General features: G+C 59.9%; 1 protein-coding gene across 1 annotated transcript in view; it reads left to right on the plus strand.

Moving 5' to 3' along the window:
• Nucleotides 1–20,659, plus strand: part of ZMIZ1 (zinc finger MIZ-type containing 1) — a gene marked incomplete at its 3' end in the record, with an annotated part of 103,763 nt that extends 83,104 nt beyond the window's left edge. The window contains exons 6-21 of the mRNA XM_079710791.1: nucleotides 422–489; nucleotides 873–1,071; nucleotides 2,049–2,321; nucleotides 5,042–5,224; nucleotides 6,184–6,261; nucleotides 6,949–7,123; nucleotides 7,642–7,783; nucleotides 9,289–9,499; nucleotides 10,662–10,767; nucleotides 11,654–11,814; nucleotides 12,786–12,853; nucleotides 13,174–13,242; nucleotides 13,725–13,969; nucleotides 15,213–15,379; nucleotides 18,811–19,065; nucleotides 20,552–20,659. Of these exons, the coding sequence (XP_079566917.1) occupies nucleotides 422–489; nucleotides 873–1,071; nucleotides 2,049–2,321; nucleotides 5,042–5,224; nucleotides 6,184–6,261; nucleotides 6,949–7,123; nucleotides 7,642–7,783; nucleotides 9,289–9,499; nucleotides 10,662–10,767; nucleotides 11,654–11,814; nucleotides 12,786–12,853; nucleotides 13,174–13,242; nucleotides 13,725–13,969; nucleotides 15,213–15,379; nucleotides 18,811–19,065; nucleotides 20,552–20,659 (2,508 nt within the window). The remainder of the gene's footprint in view (nucleotides 1–421; nucleotides 490–872; nucleotides 1,072–2,048; nucleotides 2,322–5,041; nucleotides 5,225–6,183; nucleotides 6,262–6,948; nucleotides 7,124–7,641; nucleotides 7,784–9,288; nucleotides 9,500–10,661; nucleotides 10,768–11,653; nucleotides 11,815–12,785; nucleotides 12,854–13,173; nucleotides 13,243–13,724; nucleotides 13,970–15,212; nucleotides 15,380–18,810; nucleotides 19,066–20,551) is intronic.
• Nucleotides 20,660–22,768: the final 2,109 nt, after the last annotated feature.

A 22,768-nucleotide genomic window follows, 5' to 3' on the forward strand; every position in this document is an offset into this window, starting at 1 on the left:
GGCAGGCTTAGGAGTCAAGTGTGAATCCCAGCACGTGCTTCCTGGCCTGGGAAGCATGGGGAGCCTGGCGCTCCCCTTCTCCTCAGGTATCCCATCTGCCTGCGGGGCACATCTCCCCCATCCTGGGGGCTGGCCGGCAGGCCCGACGCTGCACGGCCGGGGCGCATTCTGAGAGCCGTCAAGCCCGTGGGGTTGAAGGGCTGCAGCTGCATTTCTCAAATGACCCTTCTCTGTGTCATGTCTTTATACGTTGGGAGACACTGAGAGCTGGGCAGCAGGAGGGTCAGCTCTGCTCTGCTGGTGTGGAGGAAGAGGTGCAGGGCTGGGGTCCCTCGGCCCAAGGGAGGGGGAGGGCAGGGAGGGGCGTGGGCGGGGCAAAGGCACCCTTCCTCCTCTCACCGCCCGCCCTGCTCTGCCCAAGGCTGCCCTGTGGCCTCACCCCTGCCAGGCGCCCTGGGGCCAACTGCAGCCCTGCCACGTGTCAGCGCAGTAGGGCCTCGTGGTGAAGCCCAGCTGCATCCCCACCCTGTCCTCCCCTGCCGGAGGCCCTGGGCTGGTTGCTCAGGCTCTCTGAGGCTAGGTGTCCTCCAGAAGGTGGGCTGACAGGTGTGCCCGAGGGCACCACCCGGGTGGGGCTCCAGGAACACAGCAGCTTGGCGGCTTGGTGGTTGCCAAGTGGCGTGAGGGGCTGACAACCCCCGGGAGGCCCCTGTCCCCGCCGGGCTCTTAGTCTAGACCTCCCCCCTCTGTGAGCTGTGGACACAAGGGCCTGGCACGGCCTGACCTCTCCCTCCCCGCCCAAGGCGGGCGTGTCGTGGGTTCATCTTGAGGTTCAGGCAGCATCTAACTCTCCCTTCTTCTCTCCCTCGCAGTTACCCTGGGGGTCCTAATGCCCCTGCTGGCATGGGCATCCCTCCGCACACCAGGCCGCCCGCTGACTTCACTCAGCCGGCAGCCGCTGCTGCAGCAGCTGCAGTAGCAGCAGCAGCGGCCACGGCCACGGCCACAGCTACGGCCACTGTGGCAGCCTTGCAAGAAACACAGAATAAGGATATAAACCAGTATGGACCGGTAAGGGCCACACGCCAGGCAGACAGCCCCGGGGATCAGAGCTGGGGTGTTGGTGTCTGTGTGCCGAGGGGAGCTGATGGCGTCAGGGTGCACTTAGGTTTTCTTAGAAGCACAAGGAGGGGCGTGTGTTAGGGTGTGGGCTTATCAGTGTGGTTGTGAGTGGTGGGGGTGTGTTTGGGAGCTTGTGTTTGTTCTGTGTGGGTTGGTGGCTCGTGTGTGTCTGTGTATGGGGAAAGAGGTTCCATATTGCAGTCTGGGCCTCTACTCACCAGAGAGTGGGCTATGTCTAAAGTAGCCTTGTCACCAGTCTGTCCCCACCGGTGGCCTCTGAAGACCAGTGCTCTCCTAGTCATTCCATCTGTGTATCCTGCCCAGGTCCCAGCTCTGCTCTCCTGACCTTCAGAAGGGTGGGGTGGGGTGTGAGGAGAGGGGGAGCCCCCCTGTGGAAATGCAGGACAGGCCTGGAGGTGGGAAGTCCAGGATGGGGACAGCAGGGCAGGTGGGCACAGGTGGGAGCCGAGGCCGCCTCAGACTGCGGATGGAGGGTGTGTGTCCATTGGCTGAGGAACAAGGGTGGGGCCGGGGCTTCCAGGAAAGCGGCCCTTGCCTCCATCCTTATCCACCTCCATTCTCCCATGCCCCTCCCCACCCCTGCACCCTCTTTCCCGTTCCTTGCCTGCCTCCCTGGAAACACTGCCTGTGCATTGGAGTGACTGCGCCCCACCCTGTAACACCCCTCGGGCTGCACCTTTCCTGTGCGGCCTGTGGAGAGCAGCAGTGAGCCCACGAGGCCGGTGGTCCTTTGGGACCTGGTCACCAGCTGCAGCCGCACAGGAAAGTGCCCAACCTCCAACCCCAAACCCCCCACTTCCCCCACCCTTCCTTCCTTCCCTGCACTTTCAATGCATGTGGCATTTTATTCTTTTTTTTTTTTTTTTTTTCTTCTTCTCCCGTTGAAGGTCTGTTCCTCTTTCCAGATGGGTCCCACCCAGGCGTATAACAGCCAATTCATGAACCAGCCCGGGCCTCGGGGGCCTGCCTCCATGGGGGGCAGCATGAACCCCGCAAGCATGGCGGCTGGCATGACGCCTTCGGGGATGAGCGGCCCTCCCATGGGTATGAACCAACCCCGGCCACCCGGCATCAGCCCCTTTGGCACACACGGGCAGCGGATGCCCCAGCAGACCTACCCGGGCCCCCGGCCCCAGTCCCTTCCCATTCAGAGCATAAAGAGGCCATACCCGGGAGAGGTGAGTGTGACAGCTGGCAGCCGGTGGGCAGGGTGGGAGGTGGGGAGGACACGGGTGCTGTGGGTAATTCCTTGAAAAGGGCGTGGATTGACCTTTGGGAAACCTGGACCAGAAGGCAGAATCTTAGGAGTCAGGTGCTCCTGAGTTTAAGGTCATCTCTGGCATTTCCCATATAGAAGACCCTGAGCAAGTCACGTCACCTCCTGGAGTCTCCGTTTTTTCTTTTGTAAAAGGCAGTGACAATCCATCCCACCTCCTGGGGCTACCTGGGAGTCTTGAGTGAGGGGATGTACGTGAAGCGCCTGGCCCTGGGCCGGCATGGGCGGGCACTTAGCAAGCAGTAGCCGCTGTTAGGATTCTCTTGTCTTGGCATAGACACTAGCTGGGTGACTTTGGGTAAGGAACTAAGCCTCCTTGGGTCCACATTCCTCGCACCCACATGAGGGCACCTCACACCCAAGAGTGAGAGATGAGACAAAACCCTGTAAAGATCTAAAGGCCGTGCACATCGGAGAAGTGACTGGAAGGCAGACAGCATGTTTCTTGGGGCTCTGTCGGGAGGAAGGCTGCCCGTTGGGGTGCCCAGCCACCTCAGCCGCGAGATCAGTGAAGATCAAAGGAAGCGAACCCACACCTCCTGTCCTCCAGGAACCAAGACTTCAGCAGGAAAGATAAGGTCTAAGCTGGAACTCACAAAGGAATGATGCACCTTGGGGTGTGTGGAACTCAGCATGAGGTCAGGAGAAGGACTTCCTGGAGGGGGTGTCACAGGGCCTTCAGCGAGCACCCAGAAAATGGGTTGACAGCAAATGGCCTATGTGGGTGCCTGGGTAAGGATTCAGTTCACCTGCAAAAGACACAGAGACCCCAGAATCGTGGCCCCTGCACACGCTCCTTGAGAGGCCCACCTTGATTCCTCACCTGGACAGAGCCCTTCCCGAACATCACCCAGTGCTTTGCTGGCACACCTCTTCTCAGGTTGGCTTCACCCCATCTCAGAACTGTGCCTTCTGCTTGGGCTTCCAGTGCGTTTAGAGCCCAAAGACCCTGAGTTCCTTGAAGGTCTATGTGCTTCCCCTCAGCATCCACCTTTACTTGGGCTAGAATGCAGCTTGGCCACTGACGGGGATGTCCTGGGTCCAAGAGGGGAGATGTCAGGGACGTCCTCAAACACCCAGGAGCCTGGGTCAGGCCCAGACCCCCTCCAGGTGGGCAGCAGCTCAGGGAAGGATGGCAGCTCCCGAGGCCCTGGCTGGCCTTGGGGGTGGGGAGGCCTCGACCCGTGGGCCTCACTCCCATGCATGGCCCCGACATGAGTTCTGGGCCCTCTCAGCCCCCTCTGTGCTCAGACTCCCGGCGTTCCCTCTGGCTGGGCTGGGAATGCATCTGTAGGCCCAACCTCAGCTGCTGGCACCCAAGGAGGTGATCCCAGAAAAGGCAGCAGAATTTCCGGTCATTAGCCTGACGTCACCCTGTGCCTGTACCGGTGTTAGTTCCCCAGCTCTTATCTGTCACAGCAGGGCACACCAGAGGCTATCAGTTATCTTTACTAAATCATCCTCGATAGACTGCTGGTACTACCCAGCTACAAAATGCCCGACACTGGGCTGTGACACCCGTGGCCACAGACTGCACGTCCTGACCCCGTCTGGGAAGACTGGCCTCACCTCTCAGTACACACTCATAGAACCTCTAAGTTGTCGGAACCTGGGGGCGGGGGCGGGGGTCAGGTCACCTGGTCCCGCAGAGGGACTAGTGGACAGGCCCCAGCTCCCCTTCCTGTCCTTCAGTGATGTGATGGGAACCTCACCATCACACAGAGCAGCCGCCGTATCACAACAGTGTGAGCTCTGCAGAGTTCTTCAGCGCTGACGCAAACTTCGCCCTCTTCTGCCGTTTACCCCCTGCCCTTCTTTCATGTGTTGAGCAAGTATTAATTGCAGGCCTGTTCTTTGCCAGACACTGAGACACAGCTGTCTCCTGGACCTCTGAGCCGAGAGGGCAAGAGAGACAGTTAATAGACTAGAAGTTTCACAGATGGGGAAGAAGCACTGACTGTGCAGGATGTAATGGCCTGGGGTGCCCTGCGGGTCACCTGATTTTACAGACAGGGAAGCAACTGGAGGGTGGGAGTGGCTCTCCCAGGACAGCCATCCTGCCCCTCTCTGGAGCTGTTGCTTCCCCCAGGAGGGGCTGCCTTGTCCCTTCACCAGCCTGACCTCTGCACCAGTAGCCCAACACTAAACATCAGTGTGTTCTGCTCAGTGTGGGGTACGGGGACAGTGCCTCCCAGATTCAGCCTCAGAATGCAAGGGCTGGGGATCACCTTTCTGGAAGTGCATCCTGTTGTCTGTCACATACTAAGCACTAGGGGAGACCCAAAGGGGGCTTCAGAATCAAGCACCGTCATGAAGGCAAGAGCAAGAGGCTCTGGAAGTACCCCCAAGCTCAAGGGGCGTGGAGTTTTGAGAAAGACAGCTTCATGGGGAGGTGGCCCTTGAGCCAGACGGGCCGATGTAATGTCCCTGGATGTCAGGGCAGGAAGGGCCCCCGGCATCATCTGGTTCAGCTGGTCTCCTTTGCAGGTGGGGTGGGCATTTTCTGGGTGGGTGGAAAACAGCAGGGGCAGAGGAGAGGAGGTGGGGCGTCCTGGCATCTGGTGGGCAGCTTGGCTTCAAGACACTGATGACCTTTCCCCGCTCCTTTCTCTGCCACCATAGCCCAACTACGGAAACCAGCAATATGGACCAAACAGCCAGTTCCCCACCCAGCCAGGCCAGTACCCCACCCCCAATCCCCCACGGCCGCTCACCTCTCCCAGCTACCCCGGGCAGCGGATGCCCAGCCAGCCGAGCACCGGGCAGTACCCGCCCCCCACAGTCAACATGGGGCAGTATTACAAGGTGAGTCCCACCACCCCACGGGCCCCTTCCCTCCTTACCACCTCACCTCCCCACCCCTGCCTGTGTCATCCTGACCCTGGCTGTCCCCTGGGGTCACCAGGGGGCAGGCGGAGATCTCTGGATGTGATCTCACGTGCTCAGAGCTGTGCATGCGGCGGCCAAAATGACAGACTGGCTTTTCTTGGTTCCTGTTCTCATGGGGCTCAGATGATGGTTTTCCTTCTCCTTTTACTATTTATAGCACGTACGAGATAATAACAATGAAGGAAATATATTTTTTTAAGTAAAAGCACCCACCCCCATATATTTACGTTTGATTATAGACTTTGTCCCCACGCACGTGGGCATCAGCCGTGTTGTATAGTTGTTCTTTCGGTTGTGATTTTGAATCTGTTTCTTTCACTTGAACACAGCCTGTTACTTATCGGTACAGTCCCCGTGGTTGTCACTTTTAATGGCTGCCTGACATTCTCCTGGGAACCACACCACATTTTATCCTTTCTGTTGGACATTTGGTTTTTTTCTGAGTTTTCACTTTTGAAATAGTACTATAATGAATGCTCTCAGGCACGTAGCTCTTTCCTTCTTTGGGATTATTATAAAGTACATTCTCAGGAGTGAGGAAGACTCTGGAAATATTTTACACTTATTTGCCAATGAATCACGCCAACTTACATGACTACCCACCCCTTGGCTTACGTGGGCTTACTATTTTTAGCCCGACTGCAGCACACTAGGTGTTGCTATTTTTATAAACTTGCTCAATTAGTCGCTATGGGCAGAGAGAGGCAGAAACACTGACCGTGGCCGTGGTGTGTTCTGCCCCCACCGCACGCCCCACCCCCGCACTGGGTGGGCCTCGTCAGCATCCCCTGTCCTGGAAGATTTTCATTTCAGGAGGGAGAGCCGGGTAGCTTTTCTGCCTTCCGTTCACGGCACTGTTTATCTTGCTTTACCAGCCAGAGCAGTTTAATGGACAAAATAACACCTTCTCTGGAAGCAGCTACAGCAGCTACAGCCAAGGGAACGTCAATAGGGTATGTTTCCGTTTCCATCTCGGGAATTATAACCCACATGCACTGTGTTAGAGGGGACCTCACTGTTCCTGCCCCAGCCTTTCTGGACATGAGTGGGGTCGTCCGCTCCAGGGCCCAGAGATGCTTGGAGGATCTGCGTCTCAGATGGGTGGGCCGGGGATGAGTGTGGACCTGGCCAGTCCTGGGAGGAAAACAAGGTGGGGACAAAGAGAGGAAGGGAAGGGGCTCCCGGAGATGCTTTACGCCTGACTCCCATCTGAGGACCCCAGTGGGGTGGGGTGGGGTTGCGATGAAGGACATGGCCTGGAGTCATGATGCGGGCAGCGGGAGACCTGGGATTGTTCCTAGCATTCTTCTTCTCCCAAGATTATATTAGGCGAATTCCCCGTCACCCTGAGCCTGTGTCCTCATTGGTCAAATGGACTGGGGACCCTACAATCCCCCTGGTGCCGTGACCCAAGTGAAGGGTGGGGAGAACCTTTCCAGGCCCACCTGTCTTCCCATAGGGGCAGAGGCCTGAGTGTGGCCAGAGTGGAGGAAGGGGTTTTCCTGGGGGGCTCTCCTCCCTCAGGGGAGCAAGGGCCATGGCCCTAGGACCCTAGGGAGGGTGGGGCACGTGTCCACAGCCGTGGTCCCTCCTTATGCATGTGAGCCCATAACCTGTATGTGGTTTCTTTTTCCCTCCAGCCTCCCAGGCCGGTTCCTGTGGCAAATTACCCCCACTCACCTGTTCCAGGGAACCCCACGCCCCCCATGACCCCCGGGAGCAGCATCCCCCCATACCTGTCCCCCAGCCAAGACGTGAAACCACCCTTCCCACCTGACATCAAGCCAAATATGAGCGCTCTGCCACCACCCCCAGGTGAGCGCCCTGCTCTCTCCTTCCCTCCTCCCTCCCTCATCAAGCCAGCTCCACCTGCCTCCACCTCCCCCGCACACAGTGTGCCAGGAGTGAGGGGGCTTGGAAGTCTGCCTGCCTGCCTGCCTGCCTCTGGGGGCTGGGCACGGGAGAGAGCAGGGGGATGTGAGAGCAGGCCTCCTTACCACCTGCCTGAGCGGCTAGAGGCTGGGAGGGAAAGCAACTCTCAGCTGTGGCAAAGGGCTCGGAGGAGAAGCCAGCCAGGGCTTCCAGAGCAGGGGGCAGGTGGAGACAGGAGGGGATGCAGAGCGGGGGGGATGAGTGGGAAGTGGGAGGCAGGGATGGTCAGGATGGGGTCGGAGGGACCGGAAGAAGCCAGGGGCTGCCTGATGTGCCCTTGAGCACACCGCCCAGCTGCCATGGCCCTGTTCACACACGCGCCCAGAGCACGCAGCCAAGGGTGCGTGTCGTGTGCCGCCGGGGCGAGGGCCGTGCGGCTCACCTGCTTCTCCCGCACGCAGCCAACCACAATGACGAGCTGCGGCTCACGTTCCCCGTGCGGGACGGCGTGGTGCTGGAGCCCTTCCGCCTGGAGCACAACCTGGCCGTCAGCAACCACGTCTTTCACCTGAGGCCCACAGTCCACCAGACACTGATGTGGAGGTGAGCATCAGGGCACAGCACAGCCCGAGCCGGGTGGAGGTGGCCCCGGTGCTGACATTCCTGGGCCCTGGCATCGCCTGAGACACGTGGTAACAGCATCTGCTTGACACCGTCACCTGTTGAGCATTGTTGACTGGGCCGTGCTGCGTGCAAAGCCCTGGGGGTGTCAAAGCGAACCTGCGGGTGCCGGGAGACAGACAAATCTGCCTTGGCTTAGTGGCCTGAGGGTAGGGAGCTGCTGTCACTCACCCCAGTCCTGATGAGACAGTGGTTAAGAACAAATTCCCAGAGGAAAACGTGGCTAGCTCAGGCTGAGGAGGATGTTCCAGCAGGGCCCCCGAGTTGGCCCCGAACGTGGCTCATGTGGTCAGCCAGGAATATAGAGAGAGGAGCGGGAACAGGGCCGGGTCCTTCCTGCAGATGGCGAGCAGCTGGCCACCGGGCGGGGCTGCTGCTCAAACAGTGGGCACTGGAGTGAGGGGTCTGGAGGCCCCCTGCTGGACCAGGCTCTGTGTTCTGAGCCTCCTATACCTGATCTCTTTTGATCTTATGAGTGGGCATTGCTTGCCCCGTTGACGGGAAACTGAGGCCAGAGAAGTGATTAGCTGGGATGAGTCCCCGCAGCTAGCAAGGGGCAGAGCTGGGACTCGGGCCCGGGTCTCTCAGACACCAGAACGCATTGGTGTCTCCACCCTCCGTTCCTCCTCCTCGGGCAGGACTCACACTGCCTCGCTGTGTCAGTGACCAAAGGCCTCAGCTGCCCAGTGAGCACCCTGAGGGCACGAGATGTGTCTGAGCTGGGCACGTGCACACACACCACTGTGCGTGCACAGCTGGCCCGTTGCCTTGAGCAGGCCAGAGGCAGCTGGGGTGGGCAGGAGGGCACGGGAGTGCACTCAGGCAAAAGGGTAGAGGGACCCCCATGCAGGGGCCCTGCTCACCCACTGCTCCTTCGCCGTGAGTACCGTCGCCTGCGAGACATTCTGTGGCTCGGCCACTGGCCCTGCTCACTGGCCCTGCTGGCTTTGTGGGGACTCCTTCGGTACCGTGTCCTTGGGGCCCACCGCAGGGGTAGGGGAGCGGGAACTGAACCAGGCAGCCCCTGGCCTGGGGTGCTTCTCCCACAGGAGCTCAGGGCATAATCAGCCTTCCAGCTGGCCTTGTTGAGTTAGCGTCTGTCCGTCTGTCTCTGTCGTGGGGGAACAGGAGGCGCACTTCCATGCAGGGGACTGAGGAAGATTGTGGCCAGAGCTGTGGGGCTGTGGTTGAACAGTATATGGGAGTCTTGGGGGGAATTTGGGTTGTTGGGATGGGTTTTGATGGGAGGCCTGGGCAGGGCGAACGTCCAGGGTGAGAGAGGAGGAGAGCTCGAGGCGGCCGGGGGAGCCTTCGTGGCTGAGAACGGGGTGCTGAGTGACTCGGTGGGGGGCTCTGGTGAGGGAGGGGTCATGGAGGCCATGGGCAGCCCCCTCGCAGAGCCACCCTGAGTCTCACCCCGCCCCCAGGTCTGACCTGGAGCTGCAGTTCAAGTGCTACCACCACGAGGACCGGCAGATGAACACCAACTGGCCAGCCTCGGTGCAGGTCAGCGTGAATGCCACGCCCCTCACCATCGAGCGCGGCGACAACAAGACATCCCACAAGCCCCTGCACCTCAAGCACGTGTGCCAGCCGGGCCGCAACACCATCCAGATCACCGTCACCGCCTGCTGCTGCGTGAGTGTGCGGGTGGGCCCGAGATCCTCAGCCTCCTCTGGGCCTCAGCTGCGTCATGGGTCTCCATCCCCCTTCTCCAGGAGTGATCTTTCAGGAGTACCCCAGAAATGTGCCACAGTCCCCCCCAAGGGCCGTGGGGTGAAATTCAAGCCGCCGTGCTCTGGTCCGAGGCCTGGCCTTTTCTCCTACCACAGCCTCCATCTGGTCTACACACTCACCTCCCTTTGCTCATGTAGATCCGCCTCCCAGACACCATCCCCCGTGCCCACCACCTTATTCCACTGAGGAAGTTCTGTGTGCCCCTGAAAGCTAGGTTCCGTTTGTGCCTCATTTGCAAGAAATTTTAATATTCTAATCACTTCTTCCCCTGAGAACCAGCTCCACCAAGTCTGGAGTTAACTCCTTCCCTTTGTCACCCAACCATGCTGTCTCAGAACTGTGTATGTGTGTTTCCTGACCTGTGACTCACTGATCTGGGACCACGTCTGAGCCACACTCCTGTCCCCCAAGATCAGGGCCTGACACTCAGGGCTTGCCCGGGGATTTGCAGAGTACCTGCCCTGCTCTGCTGGCCTCCCTGGAGGAGAAGGAAGAGCTCTGATCCTGCCCTTATGAGGGTCGGAGTGCCACGATCACCTGGGGATAAGAGTCACAGGACTGGGGATGCTCTCAGAGTGAGGAGCCTGCGGGGGCCTGTTGGGGGGTGCAGTCCTGGAAGGCTTCCTGGAGGAGTGAAGACAGGACAACATCCTCTGGCAGGAAGGGTGGAGGAGGCATGATGGGGAACAGCGGGGCGAGGAGCAGGAGGGCCGAGGCTAGGAAGTGAGTTTGGCCCGGATCTTGATGCCTTGTGTCCCATAACCACATCCCAAGGGTATATCAGCATCAGAGTCAGCCTTGTTGGCATAGACAGCAGCAGTTGCCCCCGGGTAGTGACCCCGGTCTGGGTCCCCAGCTCGCAGGTCCCAGGACACATCCTGGGCCTCAAGGGCTCTCTCTCAGGTCCCAGGGGACCCTCTCCTAACGGGGCATCACCATGGACGTGGGGCCTTTTCCTGCGCTTAGCCTCTGGGGTGAAGGGGGCGGCCTAGGCCTGCGGAGGCCCAGGTGGCAGGCGTGGGGGCCATGCGGCAGGGACCGAGCCTCTGCTCTTTCTCGGCAGTCCCACCTCTTCGTGCTGCAGCTGGTCCACCGGCCCTCCGTGCGCTCCGTGCTGCAAGGCCTCCTCAAGAAGCGGCTCCTGCCCGCAGAGCACTGTATCACGAAAAGTGAGTGGGGGCTCGGGGGCTGGAACCAGACCCCAGTCCCACCACGTTCATTGTCCCCTGGGCCTGGCACCACCGGGCCCTGAGTGTTCCCTGGCACTAGCCCCTCCCCCTCCAATCCCCTCCTCTGGGGCTGTGGGGATGATCAGATGAGCACACAGTACCATGAGTACAGCATGTGGGGCAGATTAAAACAAGACGCCATGGTGCAGGTAGTCCAGGCAGGCTTCCTGGAGGAGGTGATCACCTGGAAGGAAGGGAGGAACTGGAAGAGGGGGTTCTTCATCAGGAGAGAAGCACAGGGGTGGATTCCACCTCAACAGCCCAGGCCTAACTCGAGAGGCGGGGACTTGGCTCTGACTCCCAGGTGCAGACACTTGGGGGCCGGGACGGGGGAGGGGGTTGCACCATGCAGGGAGGTACATCACTGCTCCCCGCTTCAAATGTGCTTTTTCACGTCCTGAGCCCTAGAATCTGGCCAGACCGTTACCACATTTGGAGAATTAAGTGCAAAAGTACCTGTGGGGCTCTCCCACTGACCCAGAAAGTCAGTGAAGTGCCAGACTGGGTTTCTGCAGGTTTTGCAGAAAGTCCTGCCTTCCTAGTGAAGACAGGTCATGAACTGCAGAGACTGGGGGACTGATGTAGCCACCTCCAGGGGCACTTCACACATGTCACATGTAGAGTGTCATTCCAGAGTGCTGGGAGGCCCAGGGCCTCCGGCATGCTGAGCTCCCTTTTGCCCAGGTGGGGGTGCCCTGCACCTGTTCATGAGACCTCCCTGTGTTGGGGGGCGTGGAGAATCAGAGTGTGTATCAGCCACTTGAAGGAGTGGGGGGTGTGCAGGACAGCCCTGCCCTCCTTATCCACCTGTGCCTCCACCCCACAGTCAAGCGGAATTTCAGCAGCGTGGCTGCCTCATCAGGCAACACGACCCTCAATGGGGAAGATGGCGTGGAGCAGACAGCCATCAAGGTGTCTCTGAAGTGCCCCATCACATTCCGGCGCATCCAGCTGCCTGCTCGAGGCCACGATTGCAAGCACGTCCAGGTGAGCAGTCCCAGGGAGAGCGTCCTGGAGTCTGGCTGGGATGGCGAGGAGTAGGCGGCAGGCTGGGCAGCAGGGCCTGTCTCTAACGCCAGAAGGATGCCATGGCCATCAGGAGCTGATTTCACTCACTCAATCCTGCCATCATTTATCCTCTGAGCATCTTCTCTGTGTGCTCAGAGCTAGGTTCCCAGGGGGCTACAGAACTGGATTTAGACAGTCCCAGCCCTGGCAGATGTCAGATGCCAGCTGGAAATTTTGCACATATGGCCACTACGGCTGATAGGGAACCTGAAAGCAGGGACGCCTCTGCCTGGTTCACTGCTGTGTCCCGAGGCCCTGCCCTGAGCAGGTACTCAGGAAGTGGCTGTGGGATGAGTGACTGTCACAGTTTGGGTGGCTAAATGCGGGCAGCCCAGGTGGGTGGGATTCACTGGGTGGGGGCTACCATGGGGCCAGGCCAGCCTCAACCTCAGCGCCACCCTCTCACAACTGGCCCCGAGGGCTTCATAGTGGGTCGGGAGCCTCCCAGCCCCCCTAACCCCCATCCCCGGGAAAACGGGGGCAGCAGAGGTCTGGTCGCTTTATTTGTCTGATGCACACTGATGAACCGGATGGGGTGTGTCCTCCATGCCTGGGCCGGGCCAGGGAGAGGCGCGGTCATGGGGCAGGATCGGTGAGAGGTGGCTGCAGGGGAACCAGGAAGGCTTCTCAGAGGCCATAGGTCATCTGGGGCACAGGGATGGTATGAGGAGGGCTGGGCACAGGTGTGCAGGGATTCCACGTGGCCCGAAAGCTGTAAGCACAGCAGAAAATCAGCAAGGTCATCACCCCTCTCAACCCTGGGTCTCTCCATCACCTGTCTCCCTCCCTGGTGGGATGTCTTCACGAGGGTCCAGGAGGCAGTGGCACTTGCATTTAAGAGGTTTCTGAGAGCCCTGCTCTCATCTGTCTGTGTCTCCCGGCCTCCGCAGTGCTTTGACTTGGAGTCGTACCTGCAGCTGAATTGCGAGAGAGGGACCTGGAGGTGTCCTGTGTGCAAGTGAGTGATGCCCACCTCAGCATAAGCTACGTCACCCGGCTGCAGGAGGAGCTGTGGCCCTGCTCTGTGGGGTCCAGCCACTTCCACCTGCCCTAAACACGGATGAGAGAACCCAAGCACAGCAGAGGGGCTCAGATCACGGGGGCTGAGCACAGTCCCTTTGTATCAAGTGGTCACAAGGCTGCCCTCTCCTGTCGGTGCCCCCAAGTAGTAACCAGTGGCAGATCCTGGGTCTCTTGGACACAGTGGGGAGGAGTGGGCTGTGGCCTCACCCGCTAGGGTCCAGGAGCAAAGGCCAAGCCCCCTTTCTCCTTTTCCAGTAAAACTGCTCTGCTCGAGGGCCTGGAGGTAGATCAGTACATGTGGGGCATCCTGAATGCCATCCAACAGTAAGTGGGCCTCCCCACACTAGGGCAGGGGGTGGGGGAGGAGGTGGGGGGGTGGGATGCTGACCTGGGTTGCATGAGGTGAGTGTGTGATCACCCCTGATACCCTATCCCCCACTGGCCGGCAGACCATTTTCCCACATCCCTCACCTCTCTGCTAATTTAAGGGGTTCTGTACCTGTGGGCAAATGAACTTTCCAGAAAGGACCAAGCTCAACCAGAGCAGGAAGTTGACATGGCCGCATCTCGGGTGGAGGCTTTGGGGCCCGCTGCCCCATGCCCAGCCACTTGCTTTTCCTAGTCTCAGTCTCCCCATCTTTCAAAAGTTATAAAAATCCTCACACTTCTGTCCTATGCAGAGCGTGGTGGGAATGGGGGCAGAGGGAGCCTGGACGAGGACATCGCAGTGTCTGTCCGAGCTGGAGGCCCTCGTGTCCAAAGCCAGGTACCCCAGAGCCTCAGCTCTGCCCCCTTGCTCCCCCCAGCTCCGAGTTTGAAGAGGTCACCATTGACCCCACATGCAGCTGGCGGCCAGTGCCCATCAAGTCGGACCTCCACATTAAGGATGACCCTGACGGCATCCCGTCCAAGCGGTTCAAGACCATGAGTCCCAGCCAGATGATCATGCCCAATGTCATGGAGATGATCGCAGCCCTGGGCCCCGGCCCGTCCCCCTATCCACTCCCGCCCCCTCCCGGGGGCACCAACTCCAACGACTACAGCAGCCAAGGTGGGTGATGACCGACAAGGAGGGAGGGAGAAGCCCCAGCAGGGGCCCAGGATTTCTGGGGTGATGGTGGCAGGTGCAGGGAGGGTGTGGTGTGGAGAGGCAGAGGTAACACATGCCCCCCAAAAACAATACCACGTCGCTGAAATTGGGGGTACGGCGGCCCCCCATCCTCCCCCCTCCATCCAGCCAGCCCTGTGGGTTGGCACCCAGCTGGGAAGGCATGAGTGAGGAGCTGCCCCGCGAGCCAGCCTCCCGCCTCTCGCACCCCCCGCTGCCCAGCCTCCCTCCTGACTCCTGGATCTCCCTGGCCGGCAGCTGCCAAGCTTAGGGGCTTCAGAGCCTGCTTTGCTGGGGGCACTAAGACCACACTCCTCCTGGAGCTCCTGGCCCTCCCGTGTTTCCCTCTGACATCTACGTATTGTCCCTATCCCTGCAACTCTCCCACCCTTCCAGAGACGGGGTCCAGGGGCCTGGAGCCACCAGCCTTCGGCCACCAAGGTCACTGTCACTGCCCCCTCACTTCCTGCTGCCCAGAGCAAGCTGCACTGCACCGCCCTCAGTTCCCATTAAGTACCCCCCCGCAACCCCCCAAACACCGGGCATGGCAGCTCCCCGCAGAACCCCTGCTCTTAGGTTCCTGGGGCTCCTGGATGATTAAAGGCCCAGAGAGGTTAGCCTACCTAGCCAGAGTCCCACAGCATGCTGAGCGCCCCAGCTTTCCAGTGTGCTGATCCTCTGAGCTCTCACCGCGGCCACCTGGTAGAGGAAGCAGCGGCTTGGGAGGCCAGACAGCTGGCTCTGAGGGTGTCATCTTGAATCTGGCACAGCTTTCTTTATGGACTTGGCAGACTCCGACCTCCCCCTCTGAGCCTGTGGTCCCAGTGACGAAGGGCAGCCTCATGGGGGCTCTGGGTGAGCAGGTCTGGGGGGCTCGCTCAGCAGGTCCTGTGGAAAGTGCAGACTCGGGCCTCATTCCATGTTTCCCGCCGCAGGAGCCCGACCACCCTTTCCTCCCACTCTAGCCCTGCTCGTGGCTGTACACCAGCACACGCCCTGGGGTGCTAAGGCCCGCAGGAGAAGGCTGCATCGCTGCCCCGCTGTATGGCCCTGAGGTCTACGGCTGCAGGAGCCAACTCTAGCCTCGCAGGAGGATGGGCCTTGGTTCTTCCTTTACACTCTGAGTTCCCTGGGGTGGCCGTCTTCCCTCTGGGTCACGTCCCTCCCCATCTTGTTCCCTCCCCAGGCAACAGCTACCAGGGCCATGGCAACTTTGACTTCCCCCACGGGAACCCCGGTGGGACGTCCATGAACGACTTCATGCACGGGCCCCCCCAGCTCTCCCACCCCCCGGACATGCCCAACAACATGGCCGCCCTTGAGAAGCCCCTCAGTCACCCCATGCAGGAGACTGTGAGTACCTCTTCCTCGCCGCTGACCCTCCACCTCCCCCATGCCCCCAGCCCCATTGTGGGGCTGACGGAGACAGAGGGCTCCCCTGGACCTTTCTGATGTTTGCCTAGTTCCCTACCAGGCAAAGGGGAGAACTGAGAGTTGAGTCTCGGGACCCAGGAGGGCATGGGAGGCCTGACCGAGGCTGGGTCATGGCCCATCAGTGTCCTTGGATTTGGCCGTTTCACCCAGGACATCAGATTCTCAGATGGGGGAAGCTTCAAGCTCTTACCTGCACACACATTGCATGCATATGCACACATGCAGATGCCTGCACACCCCCTACATACAGGCCCACACCCCCCCATACACCCGGCACACATCCTATACACACGCGCACACACACACACACACACAGCCCCATCCCCTTTCTCCCCCTCTTACACACACTGTTATGCTGATTTACTGTAGCTTCATCCAGCCATCTAGAATTTAGTCCCAAACCCAGGCACTTATTCCCCAGGGGTCTGAATCTTCAGGGTATCACCTCCTCCTGCAAAAAGAAACATTAGGATTTCTACTTATCCCAAGAGTATTCACTTCTCATCCTGTTTCACATATTAACGCACACTACATTGCTGAGAAAGCCCCTTCAGGTGAGGTGGCCCATGCTGTCCAGAGGCCTTCCTTTCCTGTGGCGCCGACAGCAGTGGTGGAAGGCCTGGCCGCCTCCCAAGTCCTTATCTAGGCAGCAATGGATGATTGCACTTGATCTAGCAGACGTTTTCTGAGCCTGGTCTCCTGGCTGTGCCTCGTACCAGGTGTAAGCAAGACAGACACAGGCCTCAAGCTAATGGAGCAAAAGTTCTGGCAGTGCCTGGATGGAGGAAGAACACTTGGGGTTTTGAGGAAACCGAGGCCCAAGGGCTGAAGACTGAGGCCTCAGTCATTTTTTCTGTCCCTGGTCTCTCATCTTAGCAGGAGGGGCAGTCACTGAGGGCCTGGCAGTGGGTCCTGGGCCACAGCAGCCAGAGAGAAGGGTCCAGGGGTCTCACCAATGCCTGGCAGTGGAGTTGGGCCTACACCCGAAGGTGCCTCTCCAAGCTCTCCCAGTCTCCATCATGTGGCCTGGAAGGAAGGGGCCTCTGGATTGTACTGTGTTCCCCACAGCTGACGGAGTTGGGGAACATCCAGCACTGGGCCAGGGACTATCCTGTGCACCAGAGCCACCAATTCTCAGCAGGAGTGACTGTTAACCAGAAGGACTCTAAATGAGGGGCACTGCAGCAGCTTTCCTGCAGGAACCCAGAATGCCAAGTGGGAAATAGCTGCTTTCACCAGCCTTCAGCCATGTTTTTGCAAGTTACTTTCTGCCCCATGGGGCTTCCAATTTCTGGGGGCGTCTCTCCTGGCCCCCTTCCCAGCCCTGCTCCCCAGGACGTCAGCCTTCCATGTCCAGGAATCACCCAGATCACACCCCTGCTCCACATTGACCTGGCACCTTCTGAGTCCTCACAATTCCCAGCACTGGAAGATGGCAGCGGGGGTGCTGTGTGCTTTCTGCATCCAACAAGGCATTTTCCTGCCTTGTCAGCCCTGCCACCAGGATCCTCGCAGAGGGACTTAAGCCCTTGAGTTGACTTCACAGCCCCCCCAGGAAGCTTTTCAGATATGCACTGTCCTTGTCCGTTTCTGGGCTTTTGTTAGATGGGAACTGGACCCAGAGGTACAGCTGTGCAAGGTGGTGTGGTGCAGTCACAGGTCAACAACCCATCTGCCCAACCAGAGCAGCCTGACCCGGCTGAGCATATGGCCAGGAAGGATTCCCAGGCGCACGGACTGGTGGGAGGGCTCCAACCAGGTGCTGGCTCACCCAAGGCTCTCCCGTGCCAGGTGGGAGGTTGACAGGTGTGTCAGCAGGTCCCAGAGAGCACTTGCCCCTCCAGGTTCTGAGATAATCCAGCAAGATGTCAGGGCCGAGGGCGTTAGTTGTGTCAGCAGATCTGGGGACTGTCTGTCTGGGGACTGTCTGCTCCAGGAGTGTGGAGCCCCTCCCTGCCCCCCACTTCCCAGAATGGTCACTATGGAGCATCACAGGCTGGCCTCGCCGACAGCTGTGAGGGCTGTCTCTCCCGCCCCTTCTGGTTCTTACTTTGTGTGCATCCCACAAGTGGTTCCCCCCAGGGTCAGGCAGCCTTCATGTCACATGGTCATCCCTCGTTCTCAAGGCCCGGGCTGGAGGGGCACTGTGCTGCAGAGGGCCACCTGGACCGTGGGCAGGGTCCAGCCCACAGCAAGGCTTGGGGAGCAGCTTTTAGGAGAAACAGGAAGAGGAACTGGTGTCTGGAGAAGATCAGGGATGGTGTCACTGCCGTTTGCAAACCCACGAAAGAAGTGTCAGTGTTTCTGTGTGGCCCAGAAGACAGGGCTGGGAGGAGGGTACTGACCAAGGAGACATTTGGTCACCTGGCTGCCCATGCCAAGTGAGAGGCCTGGCCAGTCAGTGAGCTCCCTTCACTCGCAGAGTGTGAGGGGGGCCCGGGGACCGTTGGGGATGCCGGGGGTGGGGGCCCGGACTTAGACTTCGCCTTTCACTCCAAGACCTGAACTCTGAAGGCAGGGTGGCTTGAGGCAGCAAACAGACCTACAGGAGAAGTTTAAGTCTCACCCACTCGTGTCCCCTGCCCACCCATAGCCCCGATGGTTCAGTACACGCGCAGGGGCAGGGGGAGGGAGGGCACCTAGGTTATCCAGGAGAGAAGCACGCCTGTTGCTGCCTGGGTGGGTGACCAGCAGGAAGGTCTGGCAGGACTCAGAAGCCCCAGGTCGCCTCCTTTACCTTGGGCACAGCTCCGTCCTACCCCAGGACGGCAGGCAGAGCTTACACCGAGGCCCCGCTGCCCCCGGAGCCGGCGTGCCTCTTGTCGCCCCCAGGCCAGGGCCCGCGTGGAGCCGCAGACCCCCATGAGCTGCACGCCTGCCCCATGCTGTCGTCCGTGTCTGCTCCCCGCCGCCGCAGCTCGGGCCTGCACCACGCCGCCAGCAGCACTCCCGCCCGCCTCCCTGCTCCCCGGAAACATGCCCATTCGCTTCTCCATCCTGCCCTTGCTGTTGTTCATTGTGCTGGTGTCCGGGCTAGGGAAACACGGGGGCTCCCAGGGGCCTGGGCCCCGATCTCAGTGTCTCTGCTAGTCTCAGAGCCCCTGGCCGCCTCCCTCCCTGCCCCACGTGGCTTCAGCCTCCCTGACTGGCGGTTTTGGGGGGAGGATTTGTTTGTTTGTTTGTTTGTTTCTCTGCAGAAAAAAAAAAAGCATTCAGCTTTGTAGAGGGGTGGCTTTGTTTTGGGGGTTTTGTTATTTTCCTGGTTTTGTTTGGTTTTCATTCCTCCAGGCATCTCGTCGCTGTACCTCGTCACCTCACCTTTCTTTTTCCTGCTCTCTCCTCCTCCACAGATGCCACACGCTGGCAGTTCTGACCAGCCCCATCCCTCCATGCAACAAGGTTTGCACGTCCCACACCCCAGCAGCCAGTCAGGGCCTCCATTACATCACAGTGGGGCTCCTCCTCCTTCCCAGCCTCCCCGGCAACCGCCACAGGCCGCTCCCGGCAACCATCCACACAGTGACCTGACCTTTAACCCCTCCTCAGCCTTAGAGGGTCAGGCCGGAGCGCAGGGAGCGTCCGACATGCCGGAGCCTTCGCTGGATGTAAGTTGGGGTCACCACGTGTCTTGGCCTGGGGCCGGGACTGCCCGAGAGCAGGGGCGGGTGTTGAGGGCCCAAGGCCCGGGGTGGAGGAGAGGTACAGTGGTGAGGAGTGGGTGGGCGGGCGGAGGGTGGGCCCCGCCAACCTGCCTCCCCTGTGGCTCCAGGACCGGGGAACCCCACAGTGGGCGAGCCTCAGCGAGGGTGCCACACCCCTTGCCCCACCCTGCTGGCCCCGCCCCCGTCCCCTTGGCCACAGTCCTGCCGCCCGGCCCTGCCCTACCTCCCCTAGGTCCTCACAGAGTCCCTCTGGGCCGGTCCTGGAGGCAGCACAGGAGGGTCCGCGCCCCCTTCTTCCCACCTCCCGTTCCCTGACATCGGCTTGCCATCGCTGCATCTGCCGCTCTCTGGCCCGAGGCAGGGGAGGGGCTGGAGGGACAGGTCCCTCTGTCTGTCTCGCTGGTGTGTGTCTCCAGTTTCTAGTCTGTGTGTTGTCCATGCCCTGTGCTTCTGCTCACTCCATCGCTCACTCTGAGAGGCCCCCATGTGGGGTCACAGAAGGATCGGCCTCGGGTCACACTGGGGGTCGGGGGTGGGGGGCGTCGTGAGACTGAGGCAGAAGCGGGCAGCTGAGATTCAGGGATCACCCCCCTTGAGACCTGTGTGGTCTGGAAGGTGGTCAAGGGGGACACTGAATGACGGGTGCCGGGTAGCTGGGCAGGGCTGCCAGCGAGGGACGCTGCCCTTGCCCCTCCCACCCCTCGCCCCCACGCTCTAGAGTCCCAGAGAGGAGGGCTGCCCTCTCCTTGGTCGCTCCTGTCCTTCACGTCCCAGCCCCAGCAAGAGTCACCCTTGGCCCCAGCAAGAGTCTCTGACGAATGGGATTCACTCAGCTTTGGGGCCATCTTGGATTCTTGCCCAACTCTCCTCCCCAGACCAGGCCAGGGCCGGTGCTTTTAGATTGATGAGGGTCCCCTGTGTGACCGAAAGAGTCCAAGGACCTCACAGGAGAGGGTAGGGATGGTCTGTAGCCTCTTCCCGGAGTCTACAGGGAAGAGCAGTGCTGCCAGCTAGCCGCGGGCTCAGCAAGGAGCCGGGAGCTCTTGGGGGAGGTGTGGGGTGCTGGGAGCCACAGAGACCTGCCAGCCTTACATGCAAAGCCACATGGCTTCTCCTGGGAGGCATGAGTGACCCCCAGCCCCTTGTGGCAGGGTCTAAGGAACACTGTGCATGGAGGAGCCTCCCCAGTTGGTGGGCTGAGGGCTCCACCCTTCCAGACTTGAAATAAGCACGGGTGTGCCCCAGACTAGCACGGTGGCCTGGATGCATCTGGGGACCACCGGCACTGTTAGTTTCCCCTGTTTGGACCAGGACCCCAGGAGGCACGTAGAGGGCAAGCGAACAGGCCCGAGGGTGCCCTGCTTCCTCGCCCTGGGCTGGCCTGGCCTTCGGCCGACACCTCATCTGAGCTTCTGTACTTCTTTTCCAGCTCCTTCCAGAACTCACAAACCCTGATGAGCTCCTCTCGTACCTGGATCCCCCCGACCTGCCGAGCAATAGTAATGATGACCTCCTGTCTCTCTTTGAGAACAACTGAAGCCCACCCCTCTGTCGGGGCCACCCCTCCCCACGCGGCCTCCTTCCCCATCTGCCCCACACACTTTCCCGCCGGGAGCCAGTGCCCTCGGACCGCCCCTGCTGCGGCCTTCAGAGCCTAGGGGCGGGAGGGCGCACTGTGAAGGCGGTGCAGGTCTGGAGCCCACGCCCAGAGCAGGCCCCAAAGATGACCCTCGAGACAGGGCGCTGGCCCGGGGAGGGGGCACACACTGACGGCGGCTTCCAGATGACCCTCCAGTGCCCCCCAGGTTCTTCCAGTTTCTAAACTGTAACCCGGCCTCCCTGCTTCCTGGCCCAGAGCCGCCTCCACGTGACTGTGAACCTGAGGGAGGGGCCCCCGTATCCCAGCGGCCCCGAGCCTTGGAGGAGCAGCAGCGGTTGGTGGCAGTGAGAACGGCCTGCCCACCACCACTACCACCCACCACAGAAAAGCACAAACCTCTGGGAAAGAGAACTCTCAGGGGCCAAGGCTATCGCTTTGACCCCAGACCTCTAAGCCAGGATACCCTGTAAACACGCTCAGAGAGCAGAGAAAGAAAAGACAAGAGTCTGTGTTTGGGAGAGGGTGAGCCATTCCTACTTGGGGACCGGTGGAAAAGGGAGTCAAGGCCTCCTCAGAGCCAGGATGGCTCCACAACCTCTGACTCAGGCCAGGGCCCAGCCTTAGGGGGGCCAGAGAGAGAAAGAATCCAGCTGAAATTATTGTGCCCTTAATTGGGGAAGGGGGGAGCGCTGCCAGCCGGATTTGGAGTCCAACGGAAATGGCCAACTTACAACTTTGCTCCAAGCCACCCCCTGTTCTTAAATGACAGCCTCTTAAAGCTGTGAAGTCATCTGGGGGAAAGGAACACTGGCCTTGGACAGCAAGCGACCCATTTCTCTCCATGCGTCCTGTTTCCTTCCTCTGCTCCCCCCTCGTCCACCTCTCCAAGACTGTTACATGGGACACCCACTTCCCTCTGTCCCAGTGCCCCTATGTCTACTCAGATGGCAAGGTGAGTGGTGGAAAGGCAGGGGATGCAGGGGCTCAGCAGCAGGAACCCCAGGCATCACTCTCTCTCCGGCTCTGTCTGGTCTGGCCTGTCCCTGCGCTCGAGGCTGCCCCCGGCTCCAGCCCAGTCTGTCGCCGCCTGTGCCAGGATGTGCCCTCGAGCGTCGCGTGGTATTTCTGTGGCTGTCTCAGACCCCGCGCTTGGCTGCCAGCCTCTCCTTCCCTCCATGTCCCTCTGGCCTCGAAAGCTCACCCCACACTCCTGCTCCAGCAGAAGCAGCCTCTGGTTTTCCCTCCACGCTTCGCTCCATCCAGCTAACTGCTCGCTCTCGGAGTCTCCCAGGTAGCTTCTTGTGAGTCCGTTTTGTTCCAGGCTCCCTTGTGCTCCCCGAGCCGCATGGCCGGTGATGCTGGGCCGTTGGGTCACTTGCGTCCCCTCTGTAAACTCATCGCGCCCCTCCCCTGCTGCTGCCCGAGGCCCTCACCTGCTCCCCCGTCCACTGTCTGTGTTCTCAGTCTCCGTCTCCCTCTCTGTTGGGGGTTGGGGGAACACCCCCAGCACTCCTCTGGATGTGACCGGCACGTTGGCCCCAGCTGTTGACTTCCAGTCGCTGTACCAGACGGCCCAGCACAAGGTTTTCTGTAGGAAAGCTGCCATCGTCCCGTCCCCACCCCTTTTCCTTTGTCCCGTTGTCAGAGGTTTTTTCAAACAGCGTGGTGTTCCGTATACAAATCAATTATTTTAAGAATTGCTTTTGTAAATATCTTTGTGAATATTTTAGTATTGTCTTTGATAATATTCAACATTTTCATGACCTGGTTATAGCCTTTGCTGGTGTTTTTAAAATACTTTGACTCAACGACAAAGACCGAGTCCCTTTTTTAAGAAAAACAACAAACAAAAACAAAAAATCAACCAGGGCCATTTGTACAGAAGAAGGGACTAAGCATGGGTGGCTGTACAGTGAGTTAGAAGACCAGGCCACCCGCCGTTTGGAGCCATCCCCAGTTGGCTGGTGGGGACAAGACGACGCCAGGTAGCATGTGGCCGTCTCTGCCCAGTGGCCAGTAGCCCCAGCTGTGTCAGGCCATCTGGGA

The sequence above is a fragment of the Hyperoodon ampullatus genome (genome assembly GCF_949752795.1).
Source record: "Hyperoodon ampullatus genome assembly, chromosome: 1".
Classification (NCBI taxonomy): Eukaryota; Metazoa; Chordata; class Mammalia; order Artiodactyla; family Ziphiidae; genus Hyperoodon; species Hyperoodon ampullatus.